The sequence below is a fragment of the Nesoenas mayeri genome (assembly GCF_963082525.1).
Source record: "Nesoenas mayeri genome assembly, chromosome: 9".
Taxonomy (NCBI): Eukaryota; Metazoa; Chordata; class Aves; order Columbiformes; family Columbidae; genus Nesoenas; species Nesoenas mayeri.
Genome location: NC_137557.1, coordinates 7801814 through 7822344, shown reverse-complemented (window position 1 = coordinate 7822344; position 20531 = coordinate 7801814). Strand labels below are relative to the sequence as shown.

Genomic DNA, 20531 nt, shown 5'->3' with positions numbered 1-20531 from the left:
CTGCCGAGACAGAAGACGTGGCCATTACTTGAAGCATAACACACTTCTCTGGGCTCTGTTTTCCCTTTTGAAAGACTAATGTTCTCTGTTTTCCCTGTGGTCTACTTGGCTCAGCGCATATATTAAGCCATACCTGACCAAGTGGACCAGGATATGGTGCCTCTAATAGTGAAAACTCCCTGCATACCCACGTGGTATGGAATGCAAGTATTTCTTATTCCCCAACCCCACTTTCATTCCTATGCTGTGTTCTCCTGAGAGTTAGCATCCGTGGTCCTGTCTGTGGACTTACGGCAGAAGGTTGCGTTCCTCCATGCAGGGATCTTGACACCAAGCGACTGGCAGGCATCCGCGTAGGACTGCAAGCTCTTGCACAGGGTCTCATGGTCCAGCCCCAGCTCACACAGGTCATAAAGGCAGGTGTCAAAGTAAGCGCTGGGGCTCAGCACAGCGTGGCACATCTGAAACGGGCCGCTGGTGTCAGTGAGGAGCCCACAGAAGCTGCTGCTGGCAATGACTTCCTTGTCGGTCTCAGTGCAGGGTGGGGTGGGCAGCGGTCCGGCTGAGCAGCTGTGGAAAGACAGGGAGAAGGGCCTCTGGGTCATCTGGGGGCTTCTCCTGGTGCCCCCTCCCCTTGCCCAACATGTCCCCAGACCTGCTGGGGGGCCACACACACCTGCTGTCGTTGGACACCTGCCAGCTGTTGCCCAGGCTGGTGGAGTCTGGCTCCAGCACCCCTTCTGGGTTCAGGAAGTCATCTGCTGCCATTCCGTTGTAGTTACCGCACATGCCACAGACCTTCTGCCCAAAGGTGCTTGGAAGTGTCACCTCCACCCGATGGGACCCATCAAACTTCACTGTCAAGCCAAAGTCTGTTGTGATCACTGTGTAGAACCCACTGGATGAGACCTGCACGCCCACGGCTGGGGTGCAGGGCAGGATCTCTGCCACTCCGTTGACCTGGAAGGACAGAAACCAACACAGGGTTGGAGCAACCCAGCTGGCACAGCTCTCTCCTCTCACAAAGCTCCACCACCTCTTCCCCTTGTGCTTACCGTCACCGCTCCGCCTTTCTCCAGCCTTATCCTCTGGCCGTACACATCAACATCCACGTATTGGACATAGGACACGCGCGTGTTGCCTCCCCTGTGCTCGTTGGCTGCTTCCACGTTGAAGTAGGGCAGTGAGCTGTTGCTCTCACACAGCTTGGAGAGGGTGTAGGTGCAGGTGCCCATGAAGTGGTGAAGCTGGTTGTCAAACGTGTGGTAGTGAGGGTCTCCTTCCACCACACAGGTGCCTGACAGTGGAAAGACCAAGGAAATGTTCAGTTAAGCCCCATTCTTCCACCTATTCTCCACTGCCCGCCTTGCACAAAGAACATCAGCCAAATGAATGGTCTGCTTCTTTTACCAAGAGACAGAGTCAGAGGAGACCTGTGTTAAGACAGGATTGGTTTTTTTTCCAGGTGTCTGACTCATACCTCCTCAAACACCTAAACGCCAGAAAGACAGGTGCCCCAACCAGCCCTCAGAAAGAGAATGGCCCTCAATGTGTGTCTCTGTTTTTCAGGATAGCGACACAAAGCAAATAACAGCCATCCAATGCAAATCCACTATGTGTCCACTATGGGTGTTGAAGATGACAAAAGACCACCAAAGCCAGCAGTACCTGAACTCAGCCCAGGAGATGATGATGGTGTTGTGTCGGGTGGCCCTGTTGTGGTATCCGGCAATGGGGTCGAGGGTGTAGAAGGAAGTGGACCTATGGAAAGACAGAGGTAGAAGTGATCATTGTCAACAGAGGAGATTTGTTCCAGGCATCTGGTCCACCCTTTCCAAACAACCCAACATCGCGACCAGAGAGGCACAGGGCAGGGATCACACAGCAACTCCTCAGCAGAGATTCCTGCACTCGAGTGTTCCCGCACCAGCATAGCTGGAGGACAGAAGGAAACAAGCAGCTATTGGATACAGGAACTGCATCCCCTTGCCATGAGGTCAAGTAAAGTTAACTGAACACTTGGCACTAGAAGATGGGGATGGAGCATGAGAGCATCTAAGTTGGTGTGGGTCTTGGTGTAAGCAGAGGTGGTGTTGTGGTGCTTGGCAAGGTGGTCCCAGGTTCTCTGGCTGACGGGCCTAGCACAAGAGATACTTAGAGGAGATCCTGACCAACACCGCGTGTTTGTTGCGGACAGCTGGTCCACCCATCCCAAACACCATCCCAATATTGTGACCAGGGAGGCCAATAGCAGGAATCAAAGAGTGTCATATCTCAGAATGAGCCCTGCTTGTCACGGGCTCTGCCACCAGCATGTAGACCTCCAAAGGAGGTCAATGGAACACTTACCACAGATAGTGCCAGCACTCCAGTCTCCCAGAGCAACGCCTGCCTCAGCACAGGCTGCGGCATAGGCCCCCAGGTCATTGCAGAGCTGCTCCGTGCTGCCACCCGTGGCACACTGGTCATAGACACAGCTCTCAAAGTACGTATTGGGTGGCAGAACTGCGTGGCACGGCTGGAACGCGCCACCGAGCTGCGTGAGGATTGCACACTGCTGCTCAGCTTCCTCCTCCTCCTCGGGGGAGCAAGACACAGGCGGGCTGGTGGCAGGGTCACACCTGCAAAGCAGACAGGCAGCACTGAGCTCATAGCAGCCTGTGGACCCCAACCACACCATTTCTAGACCTCCTCCCCAGGCAAAACCTCAGCCTCTGGAGTCCTGATCCCTTGCTAACACAAGGCACCCACGGCTGTCACTTGTGAGGGCGGGCAGCACGCACCACAGTCACCATTACCTTCCGTGGCATTGGGTGGACAGAAACCCATGACTCAACAGCTTGGGAAAGGTCTCATGCCAAGGCCTCAGCCCACTCTTTCTGGGGTCAGGAACGGTAAGACGTGGAGTGGGATGGCAGGGCCCTGCACAGAGGTCACCGAGGTCTCAGAATAGGAGCCCTCTCGAGCGCCCATGGGGAGAGACCACAGGGCACCCTGACTGCATGGAGGGACCTGGACGCTGCCACCAGCAAGCCATCCGTGAGGGGAAAGGGGAACGGCCACACGTCTTGCACCCAGTTGCAGACAGAACATCCCGCTGGCGGGTGCAGTGCGGAGGTGAGATGCCACAAGGATACATCTGCTGCTGTGGAGCCTCCACGTCGACTCACACGCTTTCCCGCAACTGCCTGGCTCCTCTGCCTTGGCCTGTGCCTGCCATTACCTACCCTCCCTCCTGGTGCCCCTCACAGCTCCACTCTCCCACTCCCCCTTCTGTCTGCCATCTCTGAGACTGAACAAACACTCACGGCCACTCATCGTCCGGCACCATCCAGCTGTTTCCAAAGTCATTGAAGTTGGGCACAACAACCCCATCGGGTCGCGTGAAGTCGTCCTCCGGGCTCCCGGTGTACGTCCCACACAGCCCACACAGTTTGCCCTTGTACTTCTCAGACACAGTCACTAGCAGCTCATGGTCCCCGTTGAACTGCAGCTGCAGGCCCAGACTGGTAGACACCCGCACGTAGGAGCCGCTCAAGGAAATGTTCACCCCGGGGGCAGGAGAAGCAGGCAGGGAGGCCAGAGCACCGTTGATCTGAAGAAGGAGGACAGAAGGAGACAGAAACATAAGGAGATGCCCGCCACTGAGACGTCACTGTTCTTCCTTGGGCTGGTGCCAGGACCCAGTGAGCCAGAAGCACTGCTGGCCTGAGAAACCCTGCTCAGGCCTATGAGAACAGCAGCTGCTCTACACACAGCACACCAAAAGCTCAGGAAACCAAGCCGAAAATCTGGTGCTGCGCGAGCAGCTGTATCTGCCCCGCTCAGAGCCTTCCCATGCTCTTCTGTGAGCTTGTCTCCAGGCTCGGGGAATATCAGGCTCTTCCTGGGGACACAGTGGTACTTAATGGCACCTACAGTTCTTAGGTGTAAAAAGGAGGGGCTTACGTAGACGGCCTTGTTCTTGCGCAGCTCAATGTGGAGGCCTTCCATGGACAGTGCCACAGAGTTCAGTGCTGTCCAGCTCTGACTGCCGCGATGTTCGTTGCGGGTGGTGATGCTGAACCCAACGGAGGAGTTGTCACAGCCTGTCACCACCGTGTAGTTGCAGGCGCCCTGGAAGTGGTGAAGCTTCCCATCGAAGGTGCTGTAATGAGGGTCGCCGTAGATGTGGCAGAGAGCAGTGCTGGGTGGGTAACAGCCCCTCTGGCCGTTCTGGATCTTGCACACCTCGTCCTCAGCACAGGACAATGCAGAGCAACTCATTTGGCCATTGGCTTCACACCGGCACTGGCGAGTGCAGTTCTCGCTCACAGAGTACTCGCCTTCCTGCAGGCAGAGAAACAGCGAGCGTCAGTGTATCAGGCAGGAAAACTAGAGGCAAGGGAGTGTCCTGGGAGGGCTGCAAGCCAGGGCAAGGTTTTTACTCACGCTGTAGTAGTTGCCCTCAAAGAGGCAGCCACAGTTGGCCTCGGGCACACAGGTGTCTCCGCTGAGGAGGAAGCCAGAGGTACATGCACAGCCCTCCATGCAGGGCTTGGAGCAGTTTTGTGGGGCTTGCCGGTCAACACAGGTGGCAGGACAGCCGGTCATGCAAGGGTCATAGTAGCTGTTGGCGGGGCACAACAGTGCTGCAAGGGGAAGGGGACAATTAGGTCCAGCAAGGTGTCAAGGAAGAATGACATTTGGGGAAAGGGAACACCAAAGGCTTGCTTTGGCCAGGGATTCTGGGCACAAGGAGCAGCACATTTCCCTTCTGGCAACGGCAAGGCAGGTACTCACGGCAGAAGGTGGCATTCCTCCAGGGAAGAAGAGTCACGCCCGCTGCCTGGCATGCGTCCGCGTAGGCCTCCAGAGCAGCACACAGGACCTCCTGGCCACCATGCAGGGCACAAAGGTCATAGAAGCAGGTCTCAAAGTAGCTCTGGGGGTTGATCACGGCGTGGCAGCTCTCAAAAGAGCCAGGCCTGGCAGTCAGTATGCCACAGAATTCGTCCGATCGGTAGAGTGTCTCCTCTTCTGCACTGCAGGGTGGGGAGGCTTCGGGGACACCGCAAGAGGTGTCTCCGTCTGAGACCTGCCAGCTCTGCCCAAGCTCATTGGTGTTTGCAGCTTGCTGCCCGTTGGGCATCATGTAATCGTCCTCTCCCCGGTTGTTGAAGTTCCCGCACATGCCACAGGTCAGGTTGAAGTAGGTGGTGGGCACCTTCACCTCCACTGAGTGGTCAGTGTCGTAGGACACTACGAGGTTGAAGTCTGTCTCCAGGACGATGTAGCGGCCGCTCCTGCTCACCGTGATGGCACCTGCCGCTGCGCTCACCGGCAAGGTCCGGCGCACATTGTTCACCTGGGGCAAACACACCACAATTGACCCTGCACTTGTCCCTGGCCTCCCTGGGGTTTCCTACCCCACAGAAATCAGCTGCCAGTTTGGGCACGGCAAACCAGTGCCGTGATGCCCTCACACCCAGACACCCCTGCTGTGGCTTGCAGAGCCGTGTCTGTACTCTGCACTCTGCAGGGGCCTCTGTTCAACTTGGGCCACATTCCCCATTTGACTCTTCCAGCTTCAGACACTCCAGAAAGGAAAAACAAAGCAACCCACAGGCTTCAGGGAAACCCACCCAAGTCTGGGCCAATGGACATGTCTGGTACACACCAGGCCCTGCCAAGAAATGCCCACACTGCCTTCCTGCGATGCCATGCTCGTGCCAGCCCCACTGCCTACCAGCACTTGGCTCGTCTCCTTCTTGACCATGGTGATGCGCTCCCCGTAGACTTCAACCACGACCTCACGCACATAGGACACGCTGGTGCTGCCACGATGCTCGTTCTTGGCCTCGACATTGAAGTAGGGCAGGGAGGTGGTGTTGGAGCACACTTTGGCCAGGGTGTAGGTGCAGGTGCCCATGAAGTTGTGCGTCACCTTGTCAAAGGTGTAGTAGTGAGGGTCACCGTGGACGTGGCAGATGCCGTAAGACTGTTCGAGGCACTCAGGTTTCCCATTCTGCACGCCACAGTACTGGCCGGGAGGGCATGAGGCACTGAAGCACTGGACTTTGCTTCCCCGTGCAGGACACGTGCACTTTAAAGAGCAGCTGTTGTCGGCCCAGAACTCTGAGCCCACAGGGTAGTGCTGCCCGTTGTGCCAGCATCCGCACTGCTGGCTGGGCACGCATCGGTCATTGTAGAGCAGGTACCCGCTGTCACACACACATCCTTCCACGCACGGTTGGCTGCAGGTAACAGGAGCCATTGGGTCAACACAGGTGGCAGGGCAGGCCGCAGCACAGGGCTCGTAGTGACTGTTGGCTGGACAGGTGATGGCTGCCGAGACAGAAGACACGGCCATTACTTGAAGCATATCACACTTCTCTGGGCTCTGTTTTCCCTTTTGAAAGACTAAGGTTCTCCGTTTTCCTTGTGGTCTACTTGGCTCAGCACATATATTAAGTCATACCTGACCAAATGGACCAGGATATGGTGCCTCTAATAGTGAAAACCCCCTGCATACCCACGTGGTATGGAATGCAAGTATTTCTTATTCCCCACCCCACTTTCATTCCTATGCTGTGTTCTCCTGAGAGTTAGCATCCGTGGTCCTGTCTGTGGACTTACGGCAGAAGGTTGCGTTCCTCCATGCAGGGATCTTGACACCAAGCGACTGGCAGGCATCCGCGTAGGACTGCAAGCTCTTGCACAGGGTCTCGTGGTCCAGGCCCAGCTCACACAGGTCATAAAGACAGGTGTCAAAGTAAGCGCTGGGGCTCAGCACAGCGTGGCACATCTGAAACGGGCCGCTGGTGTCAGTGAGGAGCCCACAGAAGCTGCTGCTGGCAATGACTTCCTTGTCGGTCTCAGTGCAGGGTGGGGTGGGCAGCGGTCCGGCTGAGCAGCTGTGGAAAGACAGGGAGAAGGGCCCCTGGGTCATCTGGGGGCTTCTCCTGGTGCCCCCTCCCCTTGCCCAACATGTCCCCAGACCTGCTGGGGGGCCACACACACCTGCTGTCGTTGGACACCTGCCAGCTGTTGCCCAGGCTGGTGGAGTCTGGCTCCAGCACCCCTTCTGGGTTCAGGAAGTCATCTGCTGCCATTCCGTTGTAGTTACCGCACATGCCACAGACCTTCTGCCCAAAGGTGCTTGGAAGTGTCACCTCCACCCGATGGGACCCATCAAACTTCACTGTCAAGCCAAAGTCTGTTGTGATCACTGTGTAGAACCCACTGGATGAGACCTGCACGCCCACGGCTGGGGTGCAGGGCAGGATCTCTGCCACTCCGTTGACCTGGAAGGACAGAAACCAACACAGGGTTGGAGCAACCCAGCTGGCACAGCTCTCTCCTCTCACAAAGCTCCACCACCTCTTCCCCTTGTGCTTACCGTCACCACTCCGCCTTTCTCCAGCCTTATCCTCTGGCCGTACACATCAACATCCACATATTGGACATAGGACACGCGAGTGTTGCCTCCCCTGTGCTCGTTGGCTGCTTCCACGTTGAAGTAGGGCAGTGAGCTGTTGCTCTCACACAGCTTGGAGAGGGTGTAGGTGCAGGTGCCCATGAAGTGGTGGAGCTGGTTGTCAAACGTGTGGTAGTGAGGGTCTCCTTCCACCACACAGGTGCCTGACAGTGGAAATACCAAGGAAACGTTCAGTTAAGCCCCATCCTGTTGCCTATTCTCCCCTTTCCATCTTCCACAAAGATTATCAGCCCCTTGACTGGTCTCCTCACCTAGGATTGGTATGGGTGCTGAAGGTGTGGTGGTTGCAGTTCCTGGTGTTGTCGTCGTCACATCACCTATGAAAGAGACAACAGTACAACAAATCAATGCAGACCAACTTCATCAACACAGAAACTGCATTGACTGCCAGAAGAACCATGACATTCCTCAAGCCGCCCTCCTCTAAGCCCAGTCCTCTACCTGTGCAGGATCCCTTTTTAATGGACAGGTCATCCAATGCTATGTCGCTCCGGAAATCTTCACCTATCATGCCCTCCAAGACAATCTAAGGGAAGGGAAAGTTCCTAGTGTTAGCTTCAGCCATACATGTGAAGTGCTGTTACAAAGCAGTGTTAATCTCAGTTGGCGTTAGGGGCCTCTGCCCTTACCCGCATGTTTCCTTCGCTGAACACCGTGATCTCTCCCAGGTTCCACATGTCCCCTTTGTTTCCAGCAACTTTCCATTCCAGTGTGGATGTTTCATCATGAACTACATATACGCGCAAGGCCATTGCTTCAGCCTCTCCGTACATGTGATACCAGAAACGGAAGCAGTGTGGTCCTTCTGAACTGCATTCTGGGCTGACCAAGCGGGCTACATCACTTGGCTCATGCTCACTTCCTTGCAGGTAGATATAATAGCCCTCTGTAAAAAGCAGAGCGTCACTTTTTCACAGTAATTGGCCAGGACAAGACAAAGACACTTCATTTACAGATTGTGGATAGTACTGCATTTCTTCACCCAGCACCTGCTTTAAACTTCCAGTCCCCAAATGGATTTCCAGCAGATTACGCTGATATCCTACTTAGGGAAAGTAAAACCTTCTGATGGAAATGTAGAGTGCCACAGTGATCCAGTGTCAGCCTGGATATGCTTTTGCTGAAGCTTTTTTACTGGAACTTATGCTGACAGGTCATATGCTCAGTCATGTCCTGCACAGTTCATCCACCCCACAACAGATTCCTGACTGCTGTAGAAGGCTCTGGATTGACCCTGAGAAATATGTGGCCTAGATTTGCTGTCAAAAGACGCTTCCCACCCTCTTCCAGGAGAAGTAGAGCCAGGCATTGTTTGCTGTTCCTACCTCCAGTCGTGTGGTCATGGGAAGGGCCAGTATCTGGTGTGGGTGTCGGCCCCTTGTGCCTTATCCAGTCAAAGTTGTCGTTGGTTGCTTGTTCCCATCCACAGAAGTCGACATCAAATGTACAGGACATATTGCAGGTTGTACCTGTATATGGTGCAGAAAAAAAAGCACAGTTTCCACAATGAGGTCGGAATCTTCTCTCTGTTCTTACAATGCCCTTCTAGGTCTCATGCACCCACATTCATGAAAAATTTAGAGATGTTATAGTGGAATGTGTAGAAGTGCCCAGTACTGAAAAATTGACTATAAAATATGAAATTTTAAGTTCCTGAGAATGTATGTTATTTTGCAAGTCCCTTCCTCATTTATCCTCATAATATAATACACTAATATGCTATCTTTATGTACTCTACACAGTCATAATTCTTGGTCATTGCAAATTGCTCAAAACTGTCCTATTTGGCACAGTACTGTTTAAATGGTTCTCAAAATCCTGCCTAGAGGTAAATCTAGACATCATAACCAAAATGGTCTGACATTTCTTATTACTTCTTATAAACTGGAATGAGAAGTATTGTCTCAGAATTGGAAAGAGGTTATGGAATGCCTTTTCATGTCATAGCCTCATACTTAGGCTGCCATTTCTAATGACTTTGGTAATCACTCTAGCAGTTCTAGAAGATGCAATTTCTTGCCTCCAGCCTTGCATCTATGCTAACTAGTCTATCTAGATAGTAAGGGCCTAATAGTTTTATGACTGGAAGTCTGAATGGACCTCAAGCTTCAGAAATCTCCTTTGTTAATTTTAAAGCCCTGGTTTAAATACTTCTGAATTTATTTCACATGCTTGGTGAAAACCTGGAGCTCCAAATATGTTGGATAACTGATGTATTAACACTTCTCAAAAAGAGAAAATATTTTATTAAAGTCAAAGTAGTCATCTGTTAGGCAGGTGCTTGGTTGTCTCTGGCTGAGCACTTAAGTGACAGTGTATGTTGTCTTTCATGACCCAATGCTGAATGACAGTTGTAGGTCAAAAGTGTCCAAACATCACTTTCTAAAGTGAATACTGGAAGCCCATTAGAAGCTTAGAGTAGAAGCCAAATTTCCAGAGATACTAAGCACTTGAAAGCTTCCCGCGTCTCCTTGTACACCCTTTTCTGAAATTCTGCTCAACTTCTTAGTAATTTGAATTTATATTTGTAATATGAGGATTTAATTGGATGACTATTTGCTAAATGACCTAACAACTTACCACAGATGGTATCTTCCCTCCATTCACCCAGATTTACACCTCCAAGTTCACAAGCAGCAGCATATGCCTCTAAAATCTTGCAAAACTGTCCAGAATTCCCCTCTGTGGCACACATGTCATAGACACAGCTCTCAAAGTACAGCTGTGGGGGAATATGCCAATGGCAGACCTGAAAAGGCCCGTTATTTTTCAAAATAATTTTGCAAAGTTCTTCATATTCTTTCTCTTTTGCTGTGTCACAAGCAGGTGGTACAACTGTAACTGGATTACATCTGCATCAAAACCAAATGAAAGCATGGTTATATGATAAATCCTAATATTTTGTTCCATCCTGCAAGGCATACCTCAGCAGTACTATAAGCCTATGCCAAAATCTGTGGATTTGCTGTATACAGTAATCTTTAGTGTGTTAAAGCCAACACTGAGAAATATTACGATTTGACTCGTAATTCCCCATTAAGAATATATTAAGAGTTGTGAATTGTTGATGCATGACTGTCTATCCATAGACTGAAGTCCAGATGAAACCAACAAATCAGCTAACACAAGCAAGACAATTTCAATTCACTATTGTGTATAGTAAGAGCAGTAATTTGTATGTGAAAGCATTGATGGACAGATAAATACCCTGTGCCTCTGTTAATCAGTGGGGACTTATCTTAGGAACTGAATCGGAGAGATTTATTTAGACTTCTTATAGCAAGATAATGCGAAGGAGATACTTTAGAAAAGAGAAGCTAAAAAAAAAAAAATCAAGCCATATGCAATCTAGGAGCCGAATTTCAAGTAAAATACAGAAAGTTTATGTGGAAAACCTCTGAAGGGTGGTTTTAGAATTTCAATGCTTTCTATTGAAAAGTAGAGTTATCCCAAGGTGAAAATGCTAGCAAACAAGAAATATCAAAGAAGGGGTACTTTAAAACGTAAGTAATGTATGTTAATTGTACATCTAGTTGAGTTATGTTTCAGGGATTTTGCTGTTTCCTAAGGTGTTATCAGATACTTACGTCCTGTTGTCATCCTTCACTAGCCAGCTGTCACCAAATTTATTTGCATCCTGTTCTAGGACTTGATCCGGTTTTAGAAAATCATCCAGTTGGTTGTCATTGAAGGTCCCACATAGACCACACAGCTGTCCTTTGAGACTTTCATCAACCAGAACAAAAAGCTCCTGGTCACCATCAAACTTCACCTGGATCCCTATAGACGTATCAATGACCACATAATGTCCTTTTATAGCTACTCTCACTTGGTGATTCAAATCCACAGGAAGATCAACCTTGACTCCATTCACCTAAAGAAAACAAAACCCACAAAACCAGATAAGTCAATAAAGCTCCCAGGAACAAAGGGTAGGTCTACACTGCCAGTACTATGCCTTTTTTCACCAAATCAGCCTTATTCTAATGAAAAATGTAGACACAGAAGTTAGAAGCTTAACAGAGACTAATGGGCTGTAAACTTATCCCACATCTTGAACAGAGCCTTGTAGTACAAGCTGAACGCTGTGCTGTCACAGCTATACACGTAGCAATACTTGGAATAGCTAATTTAAAGCTAGCTCGGGTATGTACGAGCCTGAGAGTGTATAGCAAAAATACTGTTTTTATTTAAAAGCCCAGATCTGTAAAATTCAAACTGAGATTTAGCTCAGTAAAAGCTTTCTATTACAGATGAAGCTATGGATGATGTTGGTTTGTTGTTTTTTTTTTTTCCTAGAACATCATTTAGAAAACATTTTAATGGACACAAGGAAGCTATGCTGATTTCTGCCTTTTTGAAAAAATTCTGTGACTTTTAGCACATAGAGTCTTGGAAGTGAATAAAGCAGAGAAGCTTAATTCAGTTCTTTTGGACAGAAATGTAAAACAAATAGACGTGATGGAAGGTTTATGCTTCTAGAAGAACACTTACATATGTCTCTCTATTTTTGCCCAAAACAATGTGAAGGTTTTGCAGAGTGACAGCAACTGAGTCCAAGGCTGTCCAGTTTGGATTTCCTCTATGTTCATTTCTGGTTGTCACTGAAAACCTTTCAGAAGAATTTGTGCATGTCTCAACAGCAGTGTAATTGCAGTCTCCTTGGAAATGGTACAGTCTCCCATCAAAGGTTATATAATGTGGATCTCCAAAAATGTGACAGGTGCTGGGATTCAATGGATAACATCCCAGGAGTCCATTCTGCACCTTGCAAACTTCGCTTACTTCACATGTGTCTGGATTGCAAACTATATTCCCATTTCCAGTACATACACAGTAGCCTACACAGTTGGTTTGCCAAAATGTTTCTCCTTTCTGTTAGAAACAACAAAATAAAATGAAATTAAAAGAGTGAATGGTAATGATGAACTGTGAAATAAGGCCCTGAACTAGGTGCCAGAACAAACCTCATAATATTGGCCATTCTGAAGGCAGCCGCAGTTGCTCATAGACACACACTGATCCCCACTGGTGACAAAACCATCGTTGCATTCACATCCCTCTACACAAGGCCTGCTGCAGTTCATTGATGCAAGAGGATCAATGCAGGTTGCTGGACAAGCACTGGTGCATGGATTGTAATGACTATTGGGTGGGCATGGAACAGCTGAAAAACAATAAAAGGCACCAAATTGAGAATCACAGCTCACTTGAAACCATAATCAAAAGATGGGATTACTTTGAACTGGTAACAATGTCGAGGTTTTTGAAGCTTCCTATTTTGATATCAGAAAGCAAAAAAGAAAACATTCTACAAGAAAAAAAGCATGAATGTTTAACACATCCATCCTGGATGTAAAGCATCTCCAAATCCAAGTGAAAACTAGACACCTCTACACTAGATCTAAAAATTAGGTGGTACAATCATAGAAGTACACAAATAGCTAAAGATGTTAGATGTAGTCTGGAAATTAAAAACATATTAAAGGCAAAATATTGTATAAAACTCAAAGGTGATCCCACATTAGCAGGAACATATGATTAGTGGTTTCACACAGATTCATGAGGTAATGAATGAAATTCTCCTCTCCTCACTGGCAGAAATCAATAATGGGTAACCTTTACAGCATTTTATTTCTCATTATTTTGTATGTAATTATATGAAGAATTTCAGATCTCTAAGTTATGTCAGTTACTGGTTAAAATCAGCCCCTTAAGACAATAAGGGAGCTATTCAAAGATTCAGTTCTTGATGTAAACTCACGGCAGAAGGTGGCATTCCTCCAGGGAAGAAGAGTCACGCCCGCTGCCTGGCATGCGTCCGCGTAGGCCTCCAGAGCAGCACACAGGACCTCCTGGCCACCATGCAGGGCACAAAGGTCATAGAAGCAGGTCTCAAAGTAGCTCTGGGGGTTGATCACGGCGTGGCAGCTCTCAAAAGAGCCAGGCCTGGCAGTCAGTATGCCACAGAACTCGTCCGATCGGTAGAGTGTCTCCTCTTCTGCACTGCAGGGTGGGGAGGCTTCGGGGACACCGCAAGAGGTGTCTCCGTCTGGGACCTGCCAGCTCTGCCCAAGCTCATTGGTGTTTGCAGCTTGCTGCCCGTTGGGCATCATGTAATCGTCCTCTCCTCGGTTGTTGAAGTTCCCGCACATGCCACAGGTCAGGTTGAAGTAGGTGGTGGGCACCTTCACCTCCACTGAGTGGTCAGTGTCGTAGGACACTACGAGGTTGAAGTCTGTCTCCAGGACGATGTAGCGGCCGCTCCTGCTCACCGTGATGGCACCTGCCGCTGCGCTCACCGGCAAGGTCCGGCGCACATTGTTCACCTGGGGCAAACACACCACAATTGACCCTGCACTTGTCCCTGGCCTCCCTGGGATTTCCTACCTCATGGAAATCAGCTGCCAGTTTGGGCACGGCAAACCAGTGCCAGTGATGCCCTCACACCCAGACGCCCCCCCTGTGGCTTGCAGAGCCGTGTCTGCACTCTGCACTCTGCAGGGGCCTCTGTTCAACTTGGGCCACATTCCCCATTTGACTCTTCCAGCTTCAGACACTCCAGAAAGGAAAAAAAAAGCAATCCACCCAAGTCTGGGCCAATGGACATGTCTGGTACACACCAGGCCCTGCCAAGAAATGCCCACACTGCCTTCCTGCGATGCCATGCTCGTGCCAGCCCCACTGCCTACCAGCACTTGGCTCGTCTCCTCCTTGACCATGGTGATGCGCTCCCCGTAGACTTCAACCACGACCTCACGCACATAGGACACGCTGGTGCTGCCACGATGCTCGTTCTTGGCCTCGACATTGAAGTAGGGCAGGGAGGTGGTGTTGGAGCACACTTTGGCCAGGGTGTAGGTGCAGGTGCCCATGAAGTTGTGCGTCACCTTGTCAAAGGTGTAGTAGTGAGGGTCACCATGGACGTGGCAGATGCCGTAAGACTCTTCGAGGCACTCAGGTTTCCCATTCTGCACGCCACAGTACTGGCCGGCAGGGCATGAGGCACTGGAGCACTGGACTTTGCTTCCCCGCGCAGGACACGTGCACTTTAAAGAGCAGCTGTTGTCGGCCCAGAACTCTGAGCCCACAGGGTAGTGCTGCCCGTTGTGCCAGCATCCGCACTGCTGGCTGGGCACGCATCGGTCATTGTAGAGTAGGTACCCGCTGTCACACACACATCCCTCCACGCACGGCTGGCTGCAGTTGTAGGGTGCTATTGGGTCAACACAGGTGGCAGGGCAGGCTGCAGCACAGGGCTCATAGTGAGTGTTGGCAGGGCAGGTTAGTGCTGTGAAATAAAGGATACACCTATTTATCAATCCTTTTCAACTACTAAATATTGTATTTTGTTTTGTTTTGTATTTTAATAGAATATTCTGTTTTGGCTTGAAATATTTGAATACATCCTGGATTTCTGAGGCAGTTTGATGCATAGATTTTTTTTCTCCCCAAGGACTCAAGATTAGGCATAGCTTCTTCAGAAAGTAAAAAACCCTCTAAGTCAAATGTCCCTGACACACTTAATACCCCTGAAGACAAATACCCCTCTAATTCTATTTTAAGATGAACTAGACAGTATTTTAACCTTTCATCTGAAGTAGCTTAACTATTTTCACTAGAATCTTCCCAAAGGAATCAAACTGAGGACTGTAAGTAATCCTGAAATCTTTATCCTGATCAGTCAAGATTCACAATGTTATATGAATTCCAAATAGTGTCTTGTAATGCTTTGTCTTCAGGAACTACTAATTATATCTTCCTGACAAGTGGTAATTTCTTTGATACTTACGGCAGAAGGTTGCATTTCTCCATGGTGTCAGCTGGACTCCTGCAGCTTGGCACACGTCTGCATAAGCCTGCAGGTTTTGACAAAGGGCTTCATTATTCAGATGAAGCTCACAGAGATCATACTGGCAGGATGAAAAATAACTTTGTGGATCAATTACGGAGTGGCAATTCTGGAATGGACCACTGGGATCTGTGATCAGACCACAGTATTCATTGCTTTGGATCATATCTTTTTCATCAGCAGTGCAGTTTGGAGTATGGCCATCATCTGGCAAGCACCTAGTGCAAAAAAAAAAGTAAGAGAAAATTAATCGATTAACTTTAGATGCACTGGCATCTAAGATGCTTTTCAAATCACATCTAACAAAACTGCAAGGCTGTCCCCAGGCTAAGTATGATGTATTTTAAAACTCTACATTTCAAACACTTAGGATAGAAATTCAGATGTTAATATGATTTCAATATTATGAGCTTTGAGAGGCCTGGAAGAAACCCAAATATTTATTTTGGCTTTCTTTTAAGTCAATTTTCTATGCAGAAGGTACCTAGGAAGGGCACACAAAAAGTAAAACCATTCAAAGTTAAAACTCTCCTATCATTAAGTAATATATTGTGAAAGTGTAAAATAAACAGTAAAGTATCTCAGAAGAGTTCAAACAAAATCTTCAAGTATTAGCATTAATATACTATAATAATAACTGAAATCTTAGTGGGCATCTGCAATGATCTATTCACATTTTCTCTTTCAAAGCACAGTTACATTTGCTGTGAAACTTTATCCAGATTAAGTAAGTACACTGATAAGAATATATTTTCTCTCATGTGCCTGAAATTTTTGGCCCACAAACAACAGTTGCTTAAAATACTGGTCACTGCATAAGCAACAGGTAAGGTCTAACATCCTGGTTGGAGTCCTACCTGGAGTCGTTGTAAACCTGCCAGCTGTTGCCAAGGTTGGCTGAGTTTGTTTCCATCTCTCCATCTGGGTTAAGAAAGTCATCTGCTTTGTCCCCATTATAATTTCCACATATTCCACAAACTTTAGACATATAGGTACCAGGAAGAGTGATTTCTACTCTGTGATTTCCATCAAACTTGACCGTCAGCCCAAAGTCAGTAGTAACCACAACATACTGCCCGCTGAGGGAAATACTGACACCTTGTGCCAGGGTCAGAGGGACCACCTGGCTGACTCCATCAACCTGCAGGCACAAAGAAGGACAATCATTGTAATCACTTTAAAAGAAGTATTTTTAACGGTGACACTCTTAGATCACATTCCTATATTGAGCATAGGACTTGCACAGTATGCAGTAAGAACCCAGATTGTCTTAAGTATTATTTAACATGAATGTTGTATACGAGCACATAATGTAGAGCCTTGAGGCTCTAATAATGTAACGACATACTTTCCAAGTGCAGTGAAAATGAGCTTGATGAACCAGACCCAGCTGGAAAAAATCCAAGTCTTGGCATGGTTTGTCAGCAGTAACTGCTTACTGACTTATCTTTTATTTTGGATCAAAAAATATTAAAAAAATAGTTAGAATGGATTTGCAGAAAATTTTCAGGATTGGATGAATCTTGAAAAAGATTATTTTTGTTTCTTCCTCTTTCTCTTTTAATTTTCACATCTGAAAATCCAGACAATAGGAAGTAAGCTCGCAAGTAAAAAATTTAAATTCAGTTAAAATTTACCAAAATTAACCTCTACTTTGAATACTAGTTCTTATTACATATGTAAGAAAGTTTGATTTACTTAGAAACATATGTATAATAGCAATAGTAATTACAGGGGAAATGTATAAAATAGAAGCTTTTGGACAAATGTGGATATATAAGTTCATTGTGTTTCTAAAATCAGATGGGAAAAAATCTCAGTGTACATTTAAACCTTTGTCTCCTGTCACATAAATCACTGTATAATTTTCTTATAAGGAGGGTGGTGAAGAAGTACGGTGAAGTATTCATTTATTGGGGATTTGAATCAAACATGTCTACTGTCTTGGCCCTTTCTAGAAAGGAGCCATATGAGTGCCTTAAAATACAGTAACTGGCCAAATGACACAATCAGTGTGAGGAGCATCATCAGATTGTCACTCTAGGACTCCCTCATCTGTACGTGCTTTATGGTAAATGCCAGGAGTTAAGTGAAGATAGCAGTGATATAGAACCACTAGAAAACAGGTGAACAAGCAGCTTTACAAGCCGCCACACAGGATTGGGAAATAATCACCAGCATGGACTTGGTTAATGCAGGGCATTTTTATTCCCTGAAGCAGACCAAGCATGAGCATAAGGTGCGAGCTATAAAGGTAGGCTAGCCCACCAAGCCCAGCTGGAGTGTCAGCTCTAATCCTACCTTTGAGCAACACTGCCCAAAATTTTCACCTATATTTTCAGTCCTGAAATTCCAATGTTTAAGAATTCCACACTACTACTCATAAATATCTGACTGCCCTCCAAATATCATTAGGTATGCTGGAAATTGGTAGTCATTGTACAACAATTTCTTCATTCACCCTGTGAGTAACTGATGATCAACTGATGGGCTCTAACCTTACCTTAACAACTCTGTTTTGACCCAGATTAATCCTGTAGCCATACACATCAATGTCCACGTATTGGACATAGGACACGCGAGTGTTGCCTCCCCTGTGCTCGTTGGCTGCTTCCACATTGAAGTAGGGCAGCGAGCTGTTGCTCTCACACAGCTTGGAGAGGGTGTAGGTGCAGGTGCCCATGAAGTGGTGGAGCTGGTTGTCAAACGTGTGGTAGTGAGGGTCTCCTTCCACCACACAGGTGCCTGACAGTGGAAAGACCAGAGGAAACGTTCAACCAAGCCCCTCCTGCCGCCTCTTCTCCCCTTCCCACCTTGCACAAAGAACATCAGCCCCATGACTGGTCTACTCTGCTCACCTAAGATTGGTATGGGTGCTGAAGGTGTGGTGGTGACAGTTCCTGGTGTTGTAGTCACATTGCCTATGGAAGAGACAATAGTACAACAAATCAATCCAGACCAGCTCTTTTTCAAGACAGAAACTGCATTGACTCCCAAAAGAATCATGACATTGCTCAAGCTGCCCTTGCCCTTCCCTAAGCTGAGCCCTGCATGATGCTGCTTGTCAAATGTGTAATAGTGAGGATCCCCGTGTATACTGCAGATTCCTTCTGAAGACAGGAAAAAGGAATATGTTCTCATTAACACATAGATACATCCAGAAAAGCCACCTCATACCTTCATTGTGCAGTAGGAAAACACAGTAACCCCATTTCATAGATTACATATGAAAGAACTGAAACAGAAATTGCAGATTTATATGGCATAAGTAATTACATAGACAGGTACCCAAAGAAATTAACTGAAGCAAAAAAGCAGCATTGGTAGTTAAAAATTTAAATGCCCTTCTAAAACTCATTGAGTAGCATATGTGATTGGCTAAAGTTACCTGTCACAGGACGTGGTGTAGGTTCTGTTGGTGTAGGTGTTGGTGGTACAGGGGTAGGGACAGCTTCTGGTAGTAGAAAAGACCAGGCAATACATTGAGTTATTACATTGCAGGGTGAATGCAACATACACATCAACATACATGAATTTCCACTTATTCTTCAAGAGCATAAAGTTAGAAGTTTTTCATTGAAACAAGTGGAACCAGCTGTATTTAAAAACTATGATGTGTGGGTCTTTTGAGTGCTAAGGGAAGCTCATCTGATCATTAGCTTGGTGACAGTGACTGAGCTTGTACCAGTGTGCTTTTCTGGAGATGGAAGTGTATTTGCAACTGTATATGTGACTCCCTCTGGTGTATATGTTAAGACATGAAGGTCATAATGTCTGCAAGTGTTGGCAGCTCTGGGAGTGAGTAGCCTGCCAGCAGATGCCATATAATGGAAAAAAAATAACTCTCAGGGCGTTGGTGGTTTCTAATCAGAGAGTTTTGTTTTTTCTTCAAAATGTTATTTATTTCTAAAGAATGTGATGGCTGTAAGGGCTTTCTGCTGACAGACAGAACAAACAATTGTGTTTTGGAGTCTTTCCTCCTGCCTGCTCCTCCTTGCTAACAAATATTAGCATCCTCTCCACCTATTCTTTATCCATCACAAAGATTTCTTCTAAAAGAAGTAGTTCTCTTCATGTACTTGCATGTGTGAGCTAGTAACACCAGAGTGAGTATTCTTTCGATGTCATGTTCGTTCACCTGGTGATGTGTGAATAAGTGATGGATCTGAGTCTCTGTAAGTACAACAGACTGACTAAACCCTTCAGAGCACTCATGCATTCACTCCTGTCCCTATGCAGAGCAAAGAACAACTCTGCGTTCAGGTAATCTTCTATTGTACCCTTGTGAGCCCTCCACTGTGCACTGAGTGTGCAGTAATAGTCAGTGTACAAAGCGATAACCAATTGATTCATGGAGAACAAACCTTTCCAACCTATTTATAGATGCACTATAGCTATATAATCATCCAAATGAATCCATAATTAAAGCAGATGGTCTTCCATATTACTGACACTGCTAACAACATTATTTATAGGGATTAAGTTGTAATACAGAAAACAAGTCATATGAGAACAAGTTAGAGATTTTTGAATAATGATGAAGTAATGCATCCTACAATGGTACTGCTTTTGTGCTAAACATGATTCCAACTCATCTGGAGGTTTTGCAAGGTACATATGATTATAATTTGGAAGAAGCCAATAGACTTCACATAACTTGAAGTCTATTGTATAATGATCAATCCTTGCACAAAATGATCCCATTCGCTTAATGAGCTCTAACTTCAAAGCCAAAGATATTTGTTAATGACCTGCCTGTAAAATGAGATCAGCTCCTTTGCATGCACTGGATTCTTGTACACCTGTTTCTCATATGCTCATTTCTTCATATCCAGTTCCCTATGCCAGTGTAAATGCAGTTTTTGCATATCTAGCCCAGAATTACTATTTTTGCTCTTTCAACATTGGTGAAAAATTCAGGAATTCTGATAATGCCTGTATTCCAACAGTGGATAGTTTCCAACAAGCTTTATGTTAATTTTGTTGTAGAACTAGGGAAAAAAACAACAGCAAAAAACCCCAAAACCAAATCAACAAACAAAAAACCAAACCAAACCAAAACACCTACAAAAAATGCAAACAAAACCCCTCAAACCAACCAACCAAAACAAAAACCAAACCACCACCACCAACCCAAACAAAACAAACAAACAAATGAACAGAAAACCCAAAACAAAAACAACAAAATCAAACGAAACC

General features: G+C 47.1%; 1 protein-coding gene across 1 annotated transcript in view; it reads right to left on the bottom strand.

Annotated features, from left to right (window-relative positions):
- Positions 1 to 18170, bottom strand: part of FCGBP (Fc gamma binding protein) — a gene marked incomplete at both ends in the record, with an annotated part of 50511 nt that extends 32341 nt beyond the window's left edge. Inside the window, 23 exons of the mRNA XM_080349700.1 lie at positions 293 to 570; positions 677 to 960; positions 1056 to 1297; positions 1669 to 1761; positions 2350 to 2621; positions 3309 to 3595; positions 3949 to 4329; positions 4432 to 4631; positions 4783 to 5347; positions 5729 to 6327; positions 6619 to 6896; positions 7003 to 7286; positions 7382 to 7623; positions 7732 to 7797; positions 7922 to 8006; positions 8110 to 8366; positions 8806 to 8949; positions 13245 to 13809; positions 14173 to 14696; positions 15384 to 15550; positions 16190 to 16473; positions 17836 to 18077; positions 18146 to 18170. Of these exons, the coding sequence (XP_080205826.1) occupies positions 293 to 570; positions 677 to 960; positions 1056 to 1297; positions 1669 to 1761; positions 2350 to 2621; positions 3309 to 3595; positions 3949 to 4329; positions 4432 to 4631; positions 4783 to 5347; positions 5729 to 6327; positions 6619 to 6896; positions 7003 to 7286; positions 7382 to 7623; positions 7732 to 7797; positions 7922 to 8006; positions 8110 to 8366; positions 8806 to 8949; positions 13245 to 13809; positions 14173 to 14696; positions 15384 to 15550; positions 16190 to 16473; positions 17836 to 18077; positions 18146 to 18170 (6364 nt within the window). The remainder of the gene's footprint in view (positions 1 to 292; positions 571 to 676; positions 961 to 1055; positions 1298 to 1668; positions 1762 to 2349; positions 2622 to 3308; positions 3596 to 3948; positions 4330 to 4431; positions 4632 to 4782; positions 5348 to 5728; positions 6328 to 6618; positions 6897 to 7002; positions 7287 to 7381; positions 7624 to 7731; positions 7798 to 7921; positions 8007 to 8109; positions 8367 to 8805; positions 8950 to 13244; positions 13810 to 14172; positions 14697 to 15383; positions 15551 to 16189; positions 16474 to 17835; positions 18078 to 18145) is intronic.
- Between the last annotated feature and the right edge of the window lie 2361 nt (positions 18171 to 20531).